We start from the raw sequence: 21,254 nt of genomic DNA on the forward strand, positions 1-21,254 counted from the left end.
CTTCTATAGAGTCATGAGGAGGAAGAGAATTAATTTTCATAGTATGGTATAAGACTAATGGCAACTTCATATGTTTCTCTGCATTGTGGTGCTTGAGGATTAGGCTGCAGTACCGCAACATGCATATGTCACTGCCTAAATGCACACATGAAGCTAGTGTAAGATACTGAGGCATGTAGAGTAAGTGGTACATTTTAGATGCTCCATGTGATAGTGGTGTTCTGGAGTCTGCATAAGCAATCCAAGATTTAGTAGTGTCAAGTGGCTTGGGATCTGCTGATAGGAAGAATCACGAATTTCTTTTACCATATCATGAAAACACACGGGACCAATTTAGAATACTCTTTGCATAAAAAGAAAGTTGTTGTAGGCAGGATATATTCCGTAGGAGACATTACTGCTTTGTTCTGCCCGCAGCTTGCTTTGAATGTGTTTCACTTCAAAGGATGTGGCAAACTTCTCCTTTCCTCAGTTTGATAAAACTGGCACCTAAACATACTGAATTTGGTTGAGCAGGACCGGGTTATGTTACTAATAAGTAAATCAGGTTTACCATGTCATGCCAATAGTGTTCCTTCATAGATTTGGAACTTGGATGCAATAAAGATATAGAGCTGTATATTGGCTTTAATATCTCATGAGGATTGTAGTTCATGTTCTTAATCAGTGTAATCCTAGACCTTTGGTGATTCTTGTTTCTTCTTTTTTTTTTTTAACGCTGACATTAATGCAGTTTTAAGTTGCATACAGAACAACTCCAAATAAAGAGGAGTAGTACAAAGTGATTGTGAGGAGGTGCAATTTGATTTGGAAAAACAGTACTTCAATTGAGATACAGCCTTCTAGGTATCTCTCTCAGAAAGCTGAACTTACACCCCATGCGACAGCGATCAAAATGCAAGCTTGCAATTCTGTAATTTTAATTTCTTAAATTAATGGTGAGATTAGTTTTTTTTTTTTTTTTTACAGTTCTCGTTCTTTCTGCCATCTAATCTCTTAAAACTTATTTTAGTTCTCTGGTAGAAGGCAAACATGCTAGAATCGCACATGAATATATTTACAAACTGCATGCTGCTAATATTTAAGCAAAATTTGAGCAAAGAATTGAAAGGTAGGAGCATTGCTTGCAGACTTGTATGCTTTCAGGGGGATGAACTGCAGAGCAGATCTTGAGAGGACTTTATCATAGCTCTGATTATGATTGCTGAAGCATGATTCTTTCTCCTCTAATAGTTGTCGTTAACAGTAAAAAGCGTTGAGGCATTTTAGAGATTTGTCTTCAGTATTTAATATTCAAATCTAAGGCAGTTGTGGTAGGTTTCATGTCATTAGATCCCTAATTAGAGCCTAAGTCTGCAAATTTATCAGTATGAGAGGTCACTTTGTCTGAGAAAGATCACCTGGAAATAAATGATGTGGGTGCCATCTATATCCAAAAGCAGAGAGAATCTGTTGGTCAGTATTTCTCTCCAGTGCTTCTTATGAATTGATTTCTGCACAGGACTTGCTTTTTTTTTTTTTTTTTTTTTTTTTAATATTCTTCATTTCGTAAGTAGTATAGATGACTTGGAAACTTTTTTCTAAGGTGTAGAATTGCACGCATTTAGTCGTTATTTTTGTTTTCCATTAATCCTTTGAAAGTTTGAATCTGTTTTATGAATATCTGTAATAGCATCTATAATAGCATCTATAAACAGGGAAATTGCTGGTTGTTTACGCACTTATTTACCCTGTGTGCCTTGACAGATTAGGATGTTCTTTAATCATTCAGTTTTGAAAAACTAAAAACAGCCGAAGTTTTTAACAAATTTGGTTTTATTGATCAGGATTTCTGGTGCAAACTTTCTTTTAAGCCTTTCTATTCCATGTTTTCTCAAGTTCTTAATGATGCTTTATCTTTTGCAGTACCAACAAGAGCTTGTGTGCTGAAGTCCTGTAATGGCTTGTCAACATTTTGTTGGACTCCAAGAACTCATTCGTACATTGCACTCCATAGATTTTGCTTTCTGTACCAGCCACCATCCAGATTAGCTGGAAAAAATGCAGTGTGGCCTCTAATATTTGTTACCAGATGATGGCAAGAGCATGGATTGGACTCTGTATTTACATCCTGAGTATTTAGGAGCATATACGTCACAAGCTAGTGGTCTTGTGGGAAAAACAGTCCTGATTATAATGTGTAGCAACAAATAATTTTCTCCACATCTTACATCTAGGATATTTCTCCAAAGTTTTTTCTCATAGACATTGAGGGAACTCAGGTTCTTTAGATATGAGAGAAATGGCAATTACTACAGACATGTGCAGCTGGCATCCAGGAAACATGCAGTTAGTTGGATGTTTCCTGCAAGAAAATTCTGTAGCTCTGGAAATACACCTGCACTTCTCAGTAGTTTTTATAACAGTAAAACAGTGTAATATTGCTGCAGTAACACCTTGCAATTGTAACATCAGAAGAATATAATGTGTTCTCCTGCCTAACTAGAGCTCTCTGGATATTGGATTTCTCATCAAAATGAAGGTGTTAAAGAACTGTTTTGTGGTGTGTAGCTCATGTGGAGTAACTGATCTGTTTGTTTATTTTGCAGAATGAAACTGAAGAACCATGAGTATGAAACCTTAGATCAGCTGGAGGCTGATCTGAACTTAATGTTTGAAAATGCCAAGCGCTACAATGTCCCCAATTCTGCCATCTATAAGAGAGTACTGAAAATGCAGCAAGTTATGCAGGTATCTGGAATAGAACAATCAAAAGGATGTAACTTCTTATGTGAATTTATTTCCCTAATGAATAATTTTCCAAAACAATTTTGAACTAGACTCATATTTGCAGTAGTATTTTTTTGGTTGTGATTAGCTTGCTGATAGTATCTTGTGGGTTCTATCATGTTGTGCAATGGTTAAAAAGTAGTATGAAAATTGCTTCCAGAAGTAGTTGATATCAGATGCTTAAGAAGTGAAGTATGGGAATGAAGACCATCATTGGGTGATTTTTCTCTGGTACACCTGCTGCCTTGTGTGCTTTCTCTTGGTCACTCTAATTCCTTACCACGACTATTTTAAGTTGGGAGAAAATTGAAAAAATGCTGATTTTTTTTTTGTTTGTTTTTGTTAAGGGTTTACAGTTAAATACAATAAAGGGTTTACAGTTAAATACAGGTAGTTGGTAGTTAAATACTATGGCTAAGACAGTTTAAATTTCATGAAGTGTTGAATTCAGATTGTTCACTCAACAGTTTTTCTAGCAGATGAGAAGGATTATACCACTATTTTATATTGGCAAACTTGCATTAAATAAATCACTGGAAATATTTTGATGGTGCATCTGCATGTGTCCTTACACATGTAAAACCGATAGCTGCATCTGATTTTGTGTATCTGATCTGTTCTGGAGTTTAATGTTGTTCTGAAAATGTCCAGCAGTGAGTTCGGCTTCAGGGATTTGTCCTTTCTTCAGGCAAAGAAGAAGGAGCTTGCTAGGAGAGATGACATTGAGGATGGGGACAGTATGATTTCTTCTGCTACATCTGATGCTGGAAGTTCAAAAAGGAAAAGGTATGTACTTCTGTAGTTTTCTGCAGACCTTCACATTACTACTTTCTTCTGGTGGACGAAAACCTGGACATGAGCCAGCAGTGTGTGCTTGCAGCCCAGGCAGTCAACTGTGTCCTGGGCTGCATGAAAAGAGGAGTAGCCGGCAGGGCGAGGGAGGTGATTGTGCCCCACTGCTCTGCCCATGTGAGGTCCTGCTTGGAGTCCCGCGTCCAGGTCTGGAGCCCCCAGCACGAGAAGGATGTGGGGCTGTTAGAGCGGATCTAGAGGAGGGCCACAAAGTTGATCAGAGGGCTGGAGCACCTCTCCTATGAAGAAAGGCTGAGAGAGCTGGGGCTGTTCAGCCTGGAGAAGAGAAGGCTCTGGGGTGACCTCACTGCAGACTTTCAGTGCTTAAAGGGTTCTTATAAAAAAGGTGGGGAGCAACTTTTTGATTGGGCAGATAATGACAAGACAAGGGAGAATGGCGTTAAACTAAAAGAGGGGAGATTTAGATTAGATGTTAGGAGGAAATTCTTCACTCAAAGAAAGGGTGGTGAGGCACTGGCACAGGTTGGCCAGAGAAGCTGCGAATGCCCCATCCCTGGGGGTGTTCAAGACCAGGTTGGATGAGACCCTGGGCAGCCTGATCTAGTGGCCTTTGTCGGGGGGGGCATTGGAACTGAGTGATCCTTAAGGTCCCTTCCAACCCAACCCACTGTATGATTCTATGATAAGTTATAACTGCCTTCAAGACCGGGTTAGGTGAGGCCCTGAGCAACCTGATCTAGTGGGTGATGTCCCAGCCTATGGCAAGGGGGTTGAAACTAGATGGTGCTTGAGGTCTCTCCCAACCCAGGTCATTCTATGATTCTATCAGTAAGTGGTTTGTAGAGATTGCAATGTGTGAGATGGCTCAAAAGTGCTTTGTTGAGACTGCATTTCTAGTGCGCCACAATGTCTGAGCTTAATATTAACTTAAGCTTTCTTTGACCTCATCAGGTTTGCTTGTAGATCATGTAGTGTATGTACAGGGATCTGTGTGCATTTTTTTCCTCCTGACAAGCTGCTTCCCGGTTATGCTGTCAGATTTCTTGATACAATCTTTATAGCTACACTGTAAAGTTTGTGGTGATAGCATATATGTGACCATTTTCTATTTAGGTTTTGCAGTATTGGTAAGCTTTATCAGCTTGTAACTTTGAGTGTGGTTGACAGATATTTAAGCAATTCAGACCACCTTCCTACTACATTCCTGATATCCTTGTTTTTCTTGTGTCTGGTACAACAAATGTTTCTCAAGTCTCTGATACTCTATGTTCAGCAGTTGTGGTCATGAAGGCAGTGGTTGAGGGTACTTCTGTGTTTGACTTACTTCTTGACTTCCTGGATTCAGATGCTCAATCATGACCAATCTCTTCTCCTTGCAGCTGGAAAGTGCTTAGAGCTCCTTTTGACTTTCATACCTTTAAAAATAGTCATTTGTTTTGTCTGGTAGAAAACTTAAATGCCAAAAAAATGGTATCTTAAAGTTGGTTTTCTGTTTACTTAGTAGAGTAATGCTTGTGATGCTGTCATTATTTGCAAGTTTGTTTTGAAAGCCAGTATGGACTATGTATGTTTCCAGTTAAAGTATCTTAACTTCTTATGTGTGTTTAGAAAGTTGTTGTTGTGTTTTTTTTTGTTTTGTTTTGTTTTGTTTTTTTAATGGCAGAGAATAATGTCATTTTGATATTAGTATTGCAAGTGGGGCGAAGAGCCACTAACCTTTATTCTCTTCCTTTTTCTTCTTCCTCTACTTAACCTAACAGCAAAAAGAATATGCGAAAACAACGAATGAAGATCTTATACAATGCAGTTCTGGAAGCTCGAGAATCAGGCACAGGCAGACGGCTCTGTGATCTGTTTATGGTTAAGCCATCCAAAAAGGACTATCCAGATTATTATAAAATTATCTTAGAGCCAATGGATTTGAAAATGATTGAACACAACATCCGCAACGATAAATATGTAGGGGAAGAAGCAATGATTGAAGATATGAAGCTCATGTTCCGAAATGCAAGGCATTATAATGAGGAAGGCTCCCAGGTACTGTTCTGTTCTGCAGTCACACTTACCTCTCTCCGTTTTTTGCAGATGTATGATTTATATTTGGATTTTTAACTGTTACTCCCAGTATTTATGGTAGTTGTTTATTGAATTTAAATAGAAATGTAACTTCTTCTTTCTGCTGGTACTTTAGAATATGGTTGTATAAACATGAAAAGCAATACATTCCCATGTAATAGTATATTATTTAACTGTGAAGGTTAGACTTATTTCCTGTTAGCTAGCTTTCTTCACTTCAGAAAATGTCAGCTGAGTATTTCTTTCCTAGTATGTTCAAAAAAAAAATCTGGTTATTAAATTTTCATTATTTATCACGTGAAGGTATTTGCACTGTGAAGGGTCACCAGAACATGTTCTGGAGCTCAGAACCACTGAGAAGGGGTGTCTTCCTTAATTGGAAGGAAATCAACTTTGTTATCATGGAAGTGGAGAATGTGGAAGATCAGACTAGAAGAATGGACTTGTTTAGTGTAGCATAAGTAGTCTGAAATGAATATGCTTTTCGCTTACGAATAGTTTGTGAACCTCATGAAGTTCAACAAGGCCAAGGGCAAGGTCCTGCACCTGGGGCAGGGCAATCCCAAGCACAACTACAGGCTGAGCAGAGAACGGATCGAGGGCAGCTCTGAGGAGAAGGACCTGGGGGTGCTGGTTGATGAGAAGCTCAACATGAGCCAGCAATGTGCGCTTGCAGCCCAGAAAGCCAGCCCTGTCCTGGGCTGCACCAAAAGCAGCGTGGGCAGCAGGGAGAGGGAGGGGATTGTGCCCCTCTGTGCTGTTCTCGTGAGACCCCACCTGGAGCCTGTGCTCAGCTCTGGGCCCCCAGCATAAGGACATGTGCATACTAGACCAAGTCCAGAGGCAACCACGAAGATGAACAAGGGGCTGGAGCACCTCTCCTGTGGATACAGGCTGAGGGAGCTGGGGCTGTTCAGCCTGGAGAAGAGATGGCTCCAGGGAGACATTCCAGTGCCTAAAGGGGGCTACAGGAAAGCTGGGGAGGGACTCTTTGTCAGGGGTGTAGCGACAGGACAAGGGTAATGGCTTTAAACTGAAAGAGGGGAGATTTAAATTAGATATAAGGAAGGAGCTCTTCACTCAGAGGGCGGTGAGGCTCTGGCCCAGGCTGCCCAGAGAAGCTGTGGCTACCCCATCCCTGGCAGTGCCCAAGGCAAGGTTGGATGGGGTTTTTGGCAGCCTGGGCTGGTGGGAGGTGTCCCTGCCCATGGCAGGGGGTTGGAGTCAGATGGGCTTTAAGGTCCCTTCCAACCCAAACCATTCTCTGATTCTGTGATTCTGTTGTAGGGAACACTAAAAAGAGGGTTAAAAGGTGCTGTATTCATAAGCAGAAAGGGCACAGATGGCCATGACATGCTTGGAAACTAAAATTGTGTCTCTCGGTCAGCAAGCTTGATGTTATGGAACAGAGGAGTGGTAAGAAACCTCCAGTTACTTTTAATGAGGAACTTGATCAGCTAATGTACAGGACTTCGTGGTCTGGTTTCCTGCAGTTGGATTTGAAGACCTAGTAGGATCATTCTAGTCCTTTCTACCTTGATGGAATTACTCTGGTTTGAGAGATCGTTGCTGAGCAGAATGATTTGATGTGGAAGTTGATAAGACAACTGAGTCTTCCTGTTTTCTGGTCCTTGTAGAAAAGTAGTTAGATGAATTATCCAAGATTTATGTTTCACTGATTTGTATTTACCAGTTCTGCTTAGCTCCATGTGTGTTGAAGGTGTATATTTGAGAATTAGTACATTCTTTTTAATTGAGTAGTTGGTTTTGCCTTCAAGATCTTCAAAATAACATCTAGATGTTTTGAGGAGACTAGTTCTAAACTCGTCATTAAGGTCTGTATTTGACCAAATCTCAACCCCCTGAGACAATAGGAATTGTTGCCATAAAGTTAACCACCTTATACGAGAGTGTGTCAGGAAGGGACTTCATACTGTCTGAGGAAAACACAGTAGTAAATCTTGTGTGTTTTTATTTATTTATTTATCACTTGACTAATTGATAGGTATACAACGATGCCCATATGCTGGAAAAGATCCTTAAAGAAAAAAGGAAAGAACTGGGACCCCTGCCTGAAGATGATGATGTTGCATCCCCTAAACTAAAGCTAAGTAAGGCAGCCTTGTAAATTGCCATGTTTCAGCTGAACACTTACCAAACCCAACAACACAAACTTAAGAGACTCATCCTTTCAAAATGGAAGATATGTCCTGCGTATTTACACTGTCATGCGAAGTAGAATTTTGTGTTCAAAATTACAGTGACGCCAGTGGTGTTTATATGTGCATGTTATAAACTGAGGTGATGCATATGGCATTGTCTAAGAAAAGCAACTTAGAATGAAGAAGGAAAACTTCAGAACTGTTGGAATGATCTGACATTTAGGCGTGTGGTGTTACCCAAACGTTAGATGCTGCACTGTATGCTCAGTAACACTTCAGTAAAGTGTGGGATTGCTTACAAGGAAGATGCTTCTCAAACTGAGTAAAGCGCTTAGTTTCCCTGCTCAGATACCTGGAATTTCCACAGAATGATGAAGGAAATAGGAGGTTTTACTGGAATATTATTGAAAACCATGAAAAACACAGAAGCAAAGTTTGCAACAATCTCCATTCTTAGAGCTGTTGCCTTTAAACTACTTTTGCTACTACTCAAACCTTATGCTTTATTAATACCTGTTCAGAACGTAGTAAACTGAAAAGATTAAAACTGCACAGAAAGTGTTACAGCAAATAACTGCACACAGTCCTTCTGAGGCATTGTTGAAAATAGAAATGCGCAGCTCTTTGGTGCAGTGCAGGTGGTAGAGAATTCAGAGGCAGATACTATGCTGTAGCAGAGACCCTGAATAAATCAAAAAAAAAAAAACAAACCCTCATCTGACTGATAACCTTATGAGAGGGATTATTTTACATTTTACCTCTAGTAATCCTCTCTGATTTGGCATAAACTGGATTTTTAATGGATGTACAGAAAAATGCACGTAGAGGTATTAAGACCAGACTGAATTTAGAGGGAGTTACTAATACTGTTAGGAAAAGATAATGTTTTCCATGCTGAAGTCTGAAGAGACCTTTGCCTGCTGGACCACAAAGGAGTGTGTGATTCAGTGCTTGCCAAAAATAACATTTAAAAAAAAAAAAAGTCATGCAAATATGAGAAATAAAAAGGGAAGCTGCAACTTGGATTGGGCTCAATGTTTTTGAGTTCTCTGCTCATACCATAAAATGCTTCTTCAGTAAGTGACTCTCCAATGGAATGGGATGGACAAAGAAAGTGCTCAAGGTCTGTTTTTGTAATGTTTTTTCTTCTTTTGTCTGCTTAGGTAGAAAAAGTGGCATTTCTCCTAAAAAGTCGAAATATATGACTCCAATGCAGCAGAAATTGAATGAAGTTTATGAAGCAGTTAAGAATTACACGGATAAACGAGGCAGACGACTGAGCGCTATCTTCTTGAGGCTGCCATCTAGGTCTGAGCTTCCTGACTATTACGTAACCATTAAAAAGCCAGTTGACATGGAGAAGATCAGAAGTCATATGATGGCCAATAAGTACCAGGATATTGATTCCATGGTAGAAGACTTTGTAATGATGTTCAATAACGCTTGCACCTACAATGAACCAGAATCTTTGATTTATAAAGATGCCCTGGTCTTACATAAAGTTTTGCTTGAAACTCGGAGAGAGATAGAAGGAGATGAGGATTCTCATGTGCCCAATGTCACTTTGTTAATTCAGGAACTTATCCATAACCTTTTTGTATCTGTTATGAGCCACCAGGATGATGAGGGCAGATGCTACAGTGATTCCTTAGCTGAGATTCCTGCTGTTGATCCCAACTTCCCAAATAAACCTCCTCTGACTTTTGATATTATCCGAAAAAATGTTGAAAGTAATCGCTATAGAAGACTGGACTTGTTCCAGGAGAATATGTTTGAGGTACTGGAGAGGGCAAGAAGGATGAACAGGTGAGCAAAGCCGTGTTTTTCAGATATCTGTTGTCTCACAGCATGTTCTGCATGTTAAATTTAGACAAACACAGAAGTATTTTAAAGTGTTTGCTTTCCTTGGTGTGGTTGTTCAGAAAATTTTGCTCAATCTGCTCAATCATGTCTTGAGTAGAATGTAAGCTTTCATTTATAGACAAAGAAAGACTTAGGCTTCTTAAATGGGATAGTTTTGATGTTTATCTTCCAAAGGCATACCTCATGAAAACCAGGTTTGTGCTAACTTATAAATTGAAAAAACAAAGAGGAAGAGCTCTTCTTCAATTGCTTGACTAGCAGGTCACTCTTCTAGAGCAATCATAGTTGCGTGAGTTGTAACATTGTGCGAAAGCTATGAGCACTTAAAACTTCTTGCAGTGTCTATCTTGAATTAGGAAAGTCAGTATTGTTAATATTACTATTATTACTTAAGTTCTCAGAAGTAATCATAGGAAGTGAACAGACTGTAGAGGAGGGCCAGTGGCAAGTAGTTTTGGTCTCAAGCAGTTAGCTTTCATTTTTCTGCTATTTCAGGACTGGTATATACAGAAATACTGCTTTCAGGTAAACTATCAAACAAACTGACAGCAGACTAGCAGCTGGAGCGTGGCTGTCTGTGGTGCCGCTTGTTATGAGTAAGCACAGAAATCTATTGGTAAAGTGAAGTTTTGGTGGGCATCACGTATCCCATTGGTAGTAGGCAGTGTGCCTCATTCAGTTTTGATTAAAACACATCATGATTTTCTTGGAAGCATTCTCTTTTGGGTTTTGTTCTGGTTTGCTTCGCTTGCTTATATGGGTGTCTTTTTTTGTTTGTTTTTTGCTTTTGAAATTATGTTTTAGAAGGTTAGGTATTTGCTAAGGGTTCCTGGATGTGCTGCAGCCAGATCAAAACTGCTTGTGAATGTTGGCATAGTCAGTGTTTTTGCACCTGTGCGACATTAACACTACTTAGTAGGTCCACATGAGATGGTTTTACATGTTGCACATGCAGGATAAAATCCTACACTAGCATGATAAATCTGCTTCCAGGAAAGATTTCATTGTTGTTTTTTTTATCAGGGAAGTCTTGGGTAGAAATGTGGGAGGCCTTTTCTAGAGCGAATGAGGGCAAGAATTATGGGAGCAAGTTACCTCTGTTTTACTGTACTGGAAAAGGATGGAGGCAGACTCTGAAGGAGAGTGACTGACCTAACATGCAATTTCCCTGATGTTTTCTGGCAATTTCCTTGTGAGCTGACAGAACCTGTTTACCTGGGTTATGTCAAGTAATTTTGTGTTCTTTTTGCTTTCACATTTTGTTAAAGAGACCGGCAGTACTTTCTGTTGCAAACTCCCTCTGTTAGTTTTCCACCTAGTGGTGGATTATTAGATGATCCTCTAAATCAGGAGGTATATCTGAGTAGCCATCAAGCAGGCTGGTAGTGGTGATTGCTCTAATGTGCCTTTTGCCTCACCTTCACAGAGATTTTAAGTTTTGTATCTGGAAAGCTTTCAGAGAAGGCCATGGCCATTTTTAGCGAAGCACCTCTTCAGGTAAAAACAGCCCATGACTGCGCAGTGGTATTTGATTGGAAACTGTTCTCTTGGGTTGCAGAATATCATTGATATTGACACTGTTTCATTTTCCAGGACATGTAAACAGGCTCACAATCTCCTTCGCTCTAAAAATAGTTTTTCTTGCCATATGGAGAACTCTAACTCAAACACCAGTTAGACTGCTACTTGAATTTGGCCACTAATGTGATCAGAGGGCTGGAGCACCTCTCCTGTGCAGAAAGGTTGAGGGAACTGGGCTCATTTAGCATGGAGAAGAGAAGGCTCCGAGGAGACCTCATTGTGGCCTTCCAGTACTTGAAGGGAGCGTATAAACAGGAGGGGGGAACGCCTGTTTACGTGTGTTGATAGTGTTAGGACAAGGGGGAATGGTTTTAAACTAAGACAGGAGATTTAGGTTAGATATTAGGAGGACGTTTTCCACTCAGAGGGTGGTGAGGCACTGGAACAGGTTGCCCAGGGAGGTTGTGGATGCCCCATCCCTGGAGGCATTCAAGGCCAGGCTGTATGTGGCTCTGGGCAGCCTGCTCTAGTGGTTGGCAACCCTGCCCAGAGCAGGGGGGTTGAAACCAGCTGATCTTTAAGGTCCTTTTCAACCCAGGCCATTCTATGATTCCATGAATTTGAAAAGTAGCACTAGTTGCACTTAATTTTTTAATTTTCATTTTGTAAATACCTTTTTTTAAGTGAAGGACAGGCAGTGACAAGCAAAGTTTAGCCTTCTAGGCTTACCCTTTCAGTTTTAAGCTAGCAGCCAGGTTAGATGCTGAAAGTATCTGTGGTAGAGATCGTTTTACAAAAAGTCCATAGAGTAGCATGGTAAAGCATGATATAAAAAAAGCATTATTTGTTTAAATAGGAGTTTTATCACAAAGTATGGTGGACAATGGTGTGTGTTTAGGATTTTGTTTGTGCACAAATTATGTTTCTGCCATGTTGTATTGTACCTATGTTTGTACAGGACTGATTCAGAGATTTACGAGGATGCGGTTGAACTTCAGCAGTTCTTCATTAAAATTCGAGATGAACTTTGTAAAAATGGAGAGATTCTTCTGTCACCTGCTCTCAGCTATACCACCAAGCACCTTCACAATGATGTAGAAAAAGAAAAGAAGGAAAAGCTGCCCAAAGAAATAGAGGAGGATAAGCTCAAGAGAGAGGAGGAGAAGAGAGGTAATTATTTTCTGTTCATTAATATTAAAGGTATTGAGAAATATACTGATGTGTATTGTGTATGCTCTGCTGTTGCTGCAGCTTTGTTTACTGAAGGGACCTTAATAGTCTCTCTGGTTCTCCACAAAGAGCCTTGTATTTTAAGGTTATGAGAGATGTATTTTATATTGATCCTTATCAGCCAGTCCAGATGGCTTTAAAACAGATGCATGTAGATACTAACCTTGTGTAAACTTGTCACTTGAACATACTGAGGTACCAGTAGTCTTATTCCGAAGATGTTACAAAGGAAAAGAACATTTTTTGTTAGGGCTTTCTTTTGATAATAAGCTTAGCAATAGTTGTTGCAATGGACCTTTGAGTCATTTCTTTTTTGGCAAATACCACTTTCCTTGATGTGCTGAAGGTATTATCTCTGATCACATTTTTAACACTGCTGAAGAAATGGTATCAAAGTAAGCCTTTTGCATTTCTTACTTGGCTGCTGTGAGTGTGAAGAGGAGCAGGCTTTCAACATTTTGTAGGGTAAAAAACCTAATATGAAGGCCCTTTTTGTTTCACATTTCCTGACTGTTACTGTGCATATAATGGTTGTGGAGTATGTCAAGGGGAATGAATAAAGCTCTCTAATTGTTCCTTTCCATAGATAGGAACAAAGCTGTTAGCTCTTTGTCCTCTTTCTGACATGGTTTGTCTTTACATGTGGCACCAAGGTCAGCAGCAGTCAGCTGGTTGCTCCAACCAGGCTCAGTACTGTAAGGGGACAACAGCTGCGATGTGCTTTTTCTGTCTTCCTGTGATAGCTGAAAACCCCAAAGAAAGCAGAAAGTGCCTTTCTGTAGGCTTCTGAGCTCAGTGCTGTCAGCATGTTCCTCTTCCCTTGCCTGAAGGGTTCAGTAAAACTCCTCTGAAGAAGTGGTTCCCAACCTTCAGCAGCAGAAAGGAGTCTGGCATAGCACAAAACACACTTAAACCTTTCAGTCACACTGGAAGTGTCAGAGGAGGCGTCAGCTATCATGTGGCACTTCTGCATTGGCCGTTTAGAAACAGAAAGGAAGGAGGATCTCTTCTTTTTGTTCTGTGACTGGCACCTAGTACACTGGGTTCCCAATTCACAGCTGCAGGATTGTGGTGTTACTGCCATAAAGAACAGTGCATGCAGTGCGTTAAACATTGACACTACATTGATAGCCAAAAAGCATTGCTAACATAGGCTATAGGCTCTTCAGAAGGGACAGGCAGCACAGAAGGGGTGGCGGTGTGTCTCTCTATATTAGAGAGTATTTTGATGATGCAGAACTCGAGGCTGGGAATGCTAAGGTTAAGTCCCTGTGGGTTAGGATCAGTGGGAAGGCCAACAAGGCAGGCATCCTGGTGGGAGTGTCATCATGCGGCACTTGCAGGTCAGGCAACCAGGCGATCAGGCCCAGTCAGCATGGGTTTATGAAAGGCAAGTCCTGCTTGACGAACCTGATCTCCTTCTATGACAAAGTGACATGCTTAGTGGATGAGGGAAGGGCTGTGGATATGGTCTACCTTGACTTCAGTAAGGCTTTTGGCACAGTTCCCCACAGCATTCTCCTCAAGTAACTGGCTGCTCTTGGCTTGGACTGGCGTACGCTTCGTTGGGTTAGAAACTGGCTGGGCAGCCGGGCCCAAAGAGTCACTGTGAGTGGAGTTAAATCCAGTTGGAGGCCGGTCACTAGTGGAGTCCCCCAGGGCTCAGTACTAGGGGCAGTTCTCTTTAATATCTTTATTGATGATCTGGATGAGGGGATTCAGTGCACCCTCAGTGACTTTGCAGACAACACCAAGTTAGGTGCGTGTCGATCTGCTCAAGGGTAGGAAGGCTCTGCAGGAGGATCTGGATAGGCTGGACCGATGGGCTGAGGTATGAAGTTCAACAAGGCCAAGCGCTGGGTCCTGCACCTGGGGTGCAACAACCCCAAGCAGCGCTACAGGCTGGGAGATGAGTGGTTAGAAAGCTGCCTGGCAGAGAAGGACCTGGGAGTATTGGTTGATAGGCAGCTGAATATGAGCCAGCAGTGTGCTCAGGTGGCCAAGAAGGCCAACAGCATCCTGGCTTGTATCAGAAACAGTGTGGCCAGCAGGTCTAGGGAAGTGATTGTGCCCCTGTACTCTGCTCTGGTGAGGCCGCACCTTGATTACTGTGTTCAGTTTTGGGCCCCTCGCTACAAGGACATGGAGGTGCTCGAGCGAGCCCAGAGAAGGGCAACGAAGCTGGTGAGGGGTCTGGAGAACAAGTCTTACGGGGAGTGGCTGAGGGAGCCGGGGTTGTTCAGTCTGGAGAAGATGAGGCTCAGGGGCGACCTTATCGCACTCTACAGGTACCTTAAAGGAGGCTGTAGTGAGGTGGGGGTTGGTCTGTTCTCCCATGTGCCCGGTGATAGGAAGATGGGGAATGGGCTAAAGTTGTGCCAGGGGAGGTTTAGGTTGGATATTAGGAAGAACTTCTTTACTGAAAGGGTTGTTAGGCATTGGAATGGGCTGCCCAGGGAAGTGGTTGAGTCACCATCCCTGGAGGTCTTTAAAAGACGTTTAGAGCTTAGTGATATGGTTTAGTGGAGGACTTGTTAGTGTTAGGTCAGAGGTTGGACTAGATGATCTTGGAGGTCTCTTCCAACCTAAATGATTCTGTGATTCTGTGAACATGTGGTAATGCACTGGCTTGCAGCTGTCTTCCTTTTCTTTGTTTTTAACTGCACTTGCATATGCATTATGCTCAACACTACTAACAAAAATACTGTTTTATGTGCAAATAGTAGTAATTACTGTTTTAAAGTAATTGACTAAACAAAACTTCTGTGACTCAATTAATGAAGAGTGTTACATGAATGATTAAAAAGTTGATAGTTTGTTTCTAGTGTCCTTTTGCTCCTCTAGGAGAGACTCAATGGCTATGGCCACAAGTTACTGAAAGTTAAAATGTGTACTTAAAGCAGGCTGACACTTTCACTACCTATCTGAGTACATGCTTTAAGCCTGCATTCAATGCAAAGTCTTTTATTGTTCGTCACAGACGAGTGAGTTATCCAGCACTAAGCAAAGGGTAAAGGCATACACATCAGAAATCATGGTTAATAGGGCATTACTCAGGTCTATTTCCCTTGTTCTTGAAAACAGAAGCTGAAAAGAGTGAAGATTCCTCTGGCTCAGCTGGATTGTCAAGTTTGCATCGGACCTACAGCCAGGATTGCAGCTTCAAGAACAGCATGTACCATGTAGGAGATTATGTCTATGTGGAGCCTGCTGAAGCCAACTTGCAACCTCACATAGTCTGTATTGAGAGGCTGTGGGAAGATTCTGCTGGTAAGGATGCCTTTGGTATAGAAAGACAAACAGTGAAACTTCTTACATCTTCAAATCTGAGCCCTGTCTGTGTAGATGTTAATCATTGCATTTGCAAAATTCTGCGTGGACTGATGAGTATTGTTGATTGTTTCTGAGTTGCTTTGTCCTGAAAGAACTTTACTAACCTAAAGTTCTTGGATCAACACATGCTTTGTTGTTCTTCTTCACTACCCACCCCTAAATTGTAAGCATCCCAAAGAATAGGCTCTTTGAATGAGTGGAATGTGGAATGAGCATCTTTTTCTATGCTAATAGAAATTTCTGAACCAAAGTTGGGTGCATTTAACTGCAAATGTTGGAAGCCATTTGAAGATTTATAAGTAAGTTGCAGACTGTGTTTCCCATAGACATTTGGTTCTGCAGAACCTGAATCATCAAAATAGAGAAGGAACTGGTTTCCTTGGAAAAAAGGCAGTTTGCAGGATTTCTAAGTAATCTAGTTTTCCTCACCTGAAACAGTCAAGGAATCTTTTCCTGTTTTAAACAAGTAAAGTTTGCTCTCTGTATAAATTACTATGTGGCTATTTGATAAATAAAACAATCTGTAGTTGGTTTTGCTTATTTGTGCACTAGAGAATACACCTTTTTAGATCTTTTCCTTTCTCCCCTCCCCTTTTTTGTCTTTTTTTTTTTTTAAGGAGAGAAATGGCTGTATGGCTGTTGGTTTTATCGACCAAATGAAACATTTCATCTTGCAACACGGAAGTTCTTGGAGAAAGAGGTTTTTAAAAGTGACTATTACAATAAAGTTCCAGTTAGCAAAATTTTGGGCAAATGCGTGGTCATGTTCGTTAAGGTGAGAAACTCTTTGGACTAATGTGTTAAACAACTAATATTCTCTATGCTATTTTTTTGAAGAGGTGTAGATATTATAAGTTGTATGCATTCTACTAACACACATAAAAAAGGACTTGTTCTTATGTTCTATATGTAGTCTTCATTTGCTTCATGAGCTTCGTAGTTCATCCAAGTGATGATGATTTCCAATGCTGGCTGCTTTATAGAATCGTTTATTTATTAAATACTTAGCTAATGCGTTTTTTCAGAGCATATAGTAGAAAAATTGCAGGTAATTTCTTAAAGGTTGCCATAAAACCATGTAGGTTTAGGGCTGAGGGAAGCTTAAGCAGTGTGGAGTACTGGAAAGAGGATAAAGTCTTTCCTCTCTGTCCCAAGTTTGATTCCACATTTTTCTTGTCAAACTCTAAAAGAAAAAGTCAGCAGAGAGACTTCATCAGTCTAAAAATGTTTCTGATAAATGCACAGAAAAAAATGGGGCGTGTCAGAGGGAGCCCACCATGTCTTTGGTGGGGGTTTGGGGAGGTGGATATATTGCTGAAATATTTCATCTAAAAATGTAATTCTCTTCATTCTGCAGGAGTACTTTAAACTGTGTCCTGAAAACTTTAGAGATGAGGATGTCTATGTATGTGAGTCACGTTATTCTGCAAAGACAAAATCTTTCAAAAAAATTAAACTGTGGACTATGCCTGTAAGCTCTGTAAGATTTGTCCCACGAGATGTGCCCCTCCCTGTGGTCCGTGTTGCTTCTGTGTTTGCTAATACAGACAAAGCAGAGGAGGAGAAACAATCTGAAACATTAGAGGACAGTAAGGTGGGAGAAAGTATCCTTCATCTTGAAAAGGTATGCAAGATAATAAGATGAGCATTTGGTGTGTTTGACAGATAAAGAATGACGAAATGTGAGCCGTCAGGACCAAGGTTTCACGGACACATCCAGACACAAAAATAGATAAATACAATATTTGTTATAAATTATTATACATAAAGTACGTAGATAGAAACAAAACATTCATAGAGTAAACAAAAAATGAAATGTGTACCTGTGTGCTAAGTTTTACAAATGTTTTCTTGTGATCATGTTAAGGATTGTTTGTTTTTTTTTTCTTTGCTGCTCTAGAAAAAAATTACATTTCAACTGAAAAGTTTGTTGTAATCCTAGAGTATCAGTGGGGCTAAAAGTCTGATTTTAGCTCACAGAGATGCTTTATTACGTAGTGTTTCAGTAAAATTGTCAGTAGCTAGGCAGCAGCAAGCAATACATAATATAATATTCTTTGTGACCTACTTATGGTTAATAACTGAACAGTTTATTTTCAAAATGCGTAAAAATATTTCTGGCCAACCTACTAGGCAAAATGTTTTTTATTGTGTTTAGAGTTATAAGATAAATTGATTTATTTAAATACATTTAATTGCAATAAATGTAATTAAATTTATATAAAATAATTTTAGTCATAACTCTACTTACATTCTGAGTACTTTTAACAGAACCTCAGAGTAGAAAACCGAGCACACTCATTGTCAGTTTTAATCAGACGCTTAGTATATAGTACTGCATCATGACAAAGGAAGGAATTCTTTCTACCAAGAGAAGGAAAACTTGTGAGATCTTTTCCTGCCACACATTGAGGGGGATATCCTACGTTTTCAATGGCTTTCTGTAATCTGAACTAAAAGGTCAATTGAGGCAATGAGTTTTAACTAAAAAGTAAGAAATATAACAAATTGTGTGATTTTTGTACTCAATATATATATGGAGTAGTCATATTATTGTGTATGAGAGATGAATTATTAAATTTTTATGTATCTTAGCTTGGCCAAATACTTATTCTTGCCTTCTAAAGTTTCTGCAGTGCTTTATAACAAGCCGTCAAAATAGGCAGATGAGGCTTCAAAGTCAATAAATTTGAAGCAATAGAACAAAAAAGGATCTGGGAATTGCTGGAAAAATTACAGCTTTGATTGCGAAATAGGAAGGCTTGCACCATACTTGGAGGATATCTGTGGCTTGTATATTTCATTTTTAAATTCTAAGGCCCCTCATTTTTTGCGTTTACAGGTCTTTTTGCTATTTGCCTATTATTGGTGATATAAAGAAAAGTCTGTTTTACTTGCACGTGGCATCACTTCATGTGTTTGGTTTTCCTTCCTCCACAAGTTTCTAAGTGTGTATTCTTCTGCAGGACAAAGAAGATGTTCCAGTAGAAATGTCCAATGGAGAACCTGGTTGTCATTACTTTGAACAGCTCTGTTATAATGATATGTGGCTTAAGGTCGGAGACTGTGTCTTCATAAAATCGCATGGGTTAGTGCGACCTCGGGTAGGAAGGTAGGTGCAACTTCATTTTTGCAGATTGTGTCTATAAAAATACCTTGGACAAAAGACTGTCTTATTGCAACAAGTATGAAGGAGGATGGGAGAAAATCTCCTGAATGGAACTAGAAGTTAGAAGTTCCTAATAAGCTGAGGTGGAAGTTTATCAGCCTGGTTTTAAAAAAGTGACGGTAGTACAATTGGAATAGGCTGTACTTTTTTACTCATTCCATACCCACAGTCTTCCTGAACAAGTCAGTATGTCCAACTGACTCATTAGGAAGGATGGCCTTTCATTTATGTCAGTGGTTTGTTTTTCTTTCTAGAATTGAAAAGATGTGGGTGCGAGATGGAGCTGCATATTTCTTTGGTCCAATCTTTATCCATCCTGAAGAAACTGAACATGAACCAACTAAAATGTTCTACAAGAAGGAAGTGTTTTTAAGTAACTTGGAGGAGACCTGTCCTATGACTTGCATTTTGGGTAATTATTAACAGCTTTAAATCCAATGGGAGATTCTCATTCTGTACATTTAAAAAAAAAGAACAGAAAACTGAAGTGATTTCTAGTGACGAGTTGGCTTGACTCCAAATTCATACTGAGCGAATGAGGAGAGATTATTCAATCTATTTCTACTATGCATTCTTGTTTCTAGGACCTGCAGTGAGGTTTTTCACGATGAGGAAGCTTTCGTAAAATAAGGGAATTACACATGAGTGAAAGCAAACATTTTCTGCAGTCAGAGAACAGAAAAATCCATTATTCTAGTATGTTAACTGGAAAGTCAATCGAGAAGGAAGCTGAATTTTTTTTTAAAATAAGATGCTATTATGTACTTTCTGTATGTCTTAACTACATATATTCTGTAGTTAAGATGCTGTGCTAAATATCATTAACAGACTCGTGATCATTGTTTTTGTTAAAGAACAAAAAAACAGAAGTTAAGAAATGAAATCCAAACTGCATTCAATTGCTGTGGGTTTCTCATGAGTGACGTTATTTAATACGGGTGTCAATTGATGTATTTTCTGTAGTTGATCTAAGTGCTGCGTTGATACTTATGTGACCAGCAAAAATGTGAGTTTCCAGACTTTTTGTAAAATGTCCGCAAATGTGGTTGCCTTCTTAACCAGCTCGTTTCATTTCTGCAGGAAAGTGTGCTGTTCTGTCGTTCAAGGACTTCCTCTCCTGCAGGCCAACAGAAATTTCTGAAAATGATGTTTTTCTTTGTGAGAGCCGCTACAATGAAAGTGATAAACAAATGAAGAAATTTAAGGGGCTCAAGAGGTTTTCACTTTCTGCAAAAGTTGTCGATGATGAAATATACTATTTTAGGTAAAAATGGTATGGGAATAAGGGAGTCACCTGAGCACTCTTCTGAATTGTGGTGAATTAACCCAGTTAGCAGCTAAGCCCCCATCCAGCCACTTCCTCACTCCCCTCAGAGGCATGGGGGAGAGAATCAGAAGGGTAAAAGCAAGAGAAACTTGCAGGTTAAGATAAAGATGGTACAATTTTTGAAGCAAAGCAAAATAAAGAATTCACTACTTCATCTTGGCTGGCAGATGTTTAGCTACTTTCTGAAAGCAGGGCATCAGCACAAGCTATGTTTACTTTGGAAGACAAATACCATAGCCTCAAATGACCCCCTCGCCCTCTCCCCCCCCCTTCTCCAACTTTCCCCCCAGCTTTTATGATGTTACATGATATGGCAATGCTGCTTTGGTCAGTTGGGGTTAGCTGTCCTGGCTGTGTCCCCTCCCAGCTTTTTGCCTGCTCCCAGCCAACTCAATGTGGGGGAGTGGAGTGGGGAAAAAAAAGGTCTTGACAGTGTGATGATGTGACACTGTTTAGCAAGAGCTAAAACGTGTGTGTTATCAACACTGTTTTGGTCACCAATCCAAAAGGCAGCACCATACAGGCTGTCATGATAAAAATTGACTCCATCCCAGGCAGACCCAGTACATACATAAAAGTCACTGTTGTAGAAGGTGAAATTTGGTTGTATGTTTTTTAAAAGGTTTGAGGAAGAAGTCCAAATATTTTTTTTCACAGTCTTAATACCAGCCCATGTTTACTTTTTTTTTCTCCTGACTTCAGTGAAACTTGTCACTTTTTCAGATTAGGAGGCTAGTAGCTCTTGGACATTGTTAAAATACCCGAGTCCTCAGTATGGGTAACAACTAGCTTTCCAGTTGGTGAATATAATATTAATCAAAATATTAATTTCTAACTAAAGAAAAATGTAAAACCTAAGGAAGTTGTGCTGTTAACTGCCTTCTATTGCAGAGATGAATTATTTGCTGCATTGAAATTGCCTTCTAACTCATAAAATTTCTTCCAACAAATGACTGAAATAAAACACTGACTATGGATACTGAATGATTTC

At 40.0% G+C, this 21,254-nt stretch overlaps 1 protein-coding gene across 5 annotated transcripts in view; it reads left to right on the forward strand.

The window, feature by feature from the left end:
* The window catches only part of PBRM1 (polybromo 1), a 64,165-nt gene that overhangs the window by 25,355 nt on the left and 17,556 nt on the right, over positions 1-21,254 (forward strand). For all 5 annotated transcript variants that reach the window (XM_035547022.2, XM_050712818.1, XM_035547028.2 and 2 more), the window contains 12 exons: positions 2,589-2,730; positions 3,458-3,555; positions 5,343-5,619; positions 7,664-7,769; positions 8,984-9,626; positions 12,163-12,374; positions 15,519-15,704; positions 16,385-16,542; positions 17,125-17,391; positions 18,734-18,879; positions 19,191-19,348; positions 20,017-20,200. In XM_035547022.2, the coding sequence (XP_035402915.1) occupies positions 2,589-2,730; positions 3,458-3,555; positions 5,343-5,619; positions 7,664-7,769; positions 8,984-9,626; positions 12,163-12,374; positions 15,519-15,704; positions 16,385-16,542; positions 17,125-17,391; positions 18,734-18,879; positions 19,191-19,348; positions 20,017-20,200 (2,577 nt within the window). The remainder of the gene's footprint in view (positions 1-2,588; positions 2,731-3,457; positions 3,556-5,342; positions 5,620-7,663; positions 7,770-8,983; positions 9,627-12,162; positions 12,375-15,518; positions 15,705-16,384; positions 16,543-17,124; positions 17,392-18,733; positions 18,880-19,190; positions 19,349-20,016; positions 20,201-21,254) is intronic.

This window comes from Cygnus atratus, chromosome 10, assembly GCF_013377495.2.
Source record: "Cygnus atratus isolate AKBS03 ecotype Queensland, Australia chromosome 10, CAtr_DNAZoo_HiC_assembly, whole genome shotgun sequence".
Classification (NCBI taxonomy): Eukaryota; Metazoa; Chordata; class Aves; order Anseriformes; family Anatidae; genus Cygnus; species Cygnus atratus.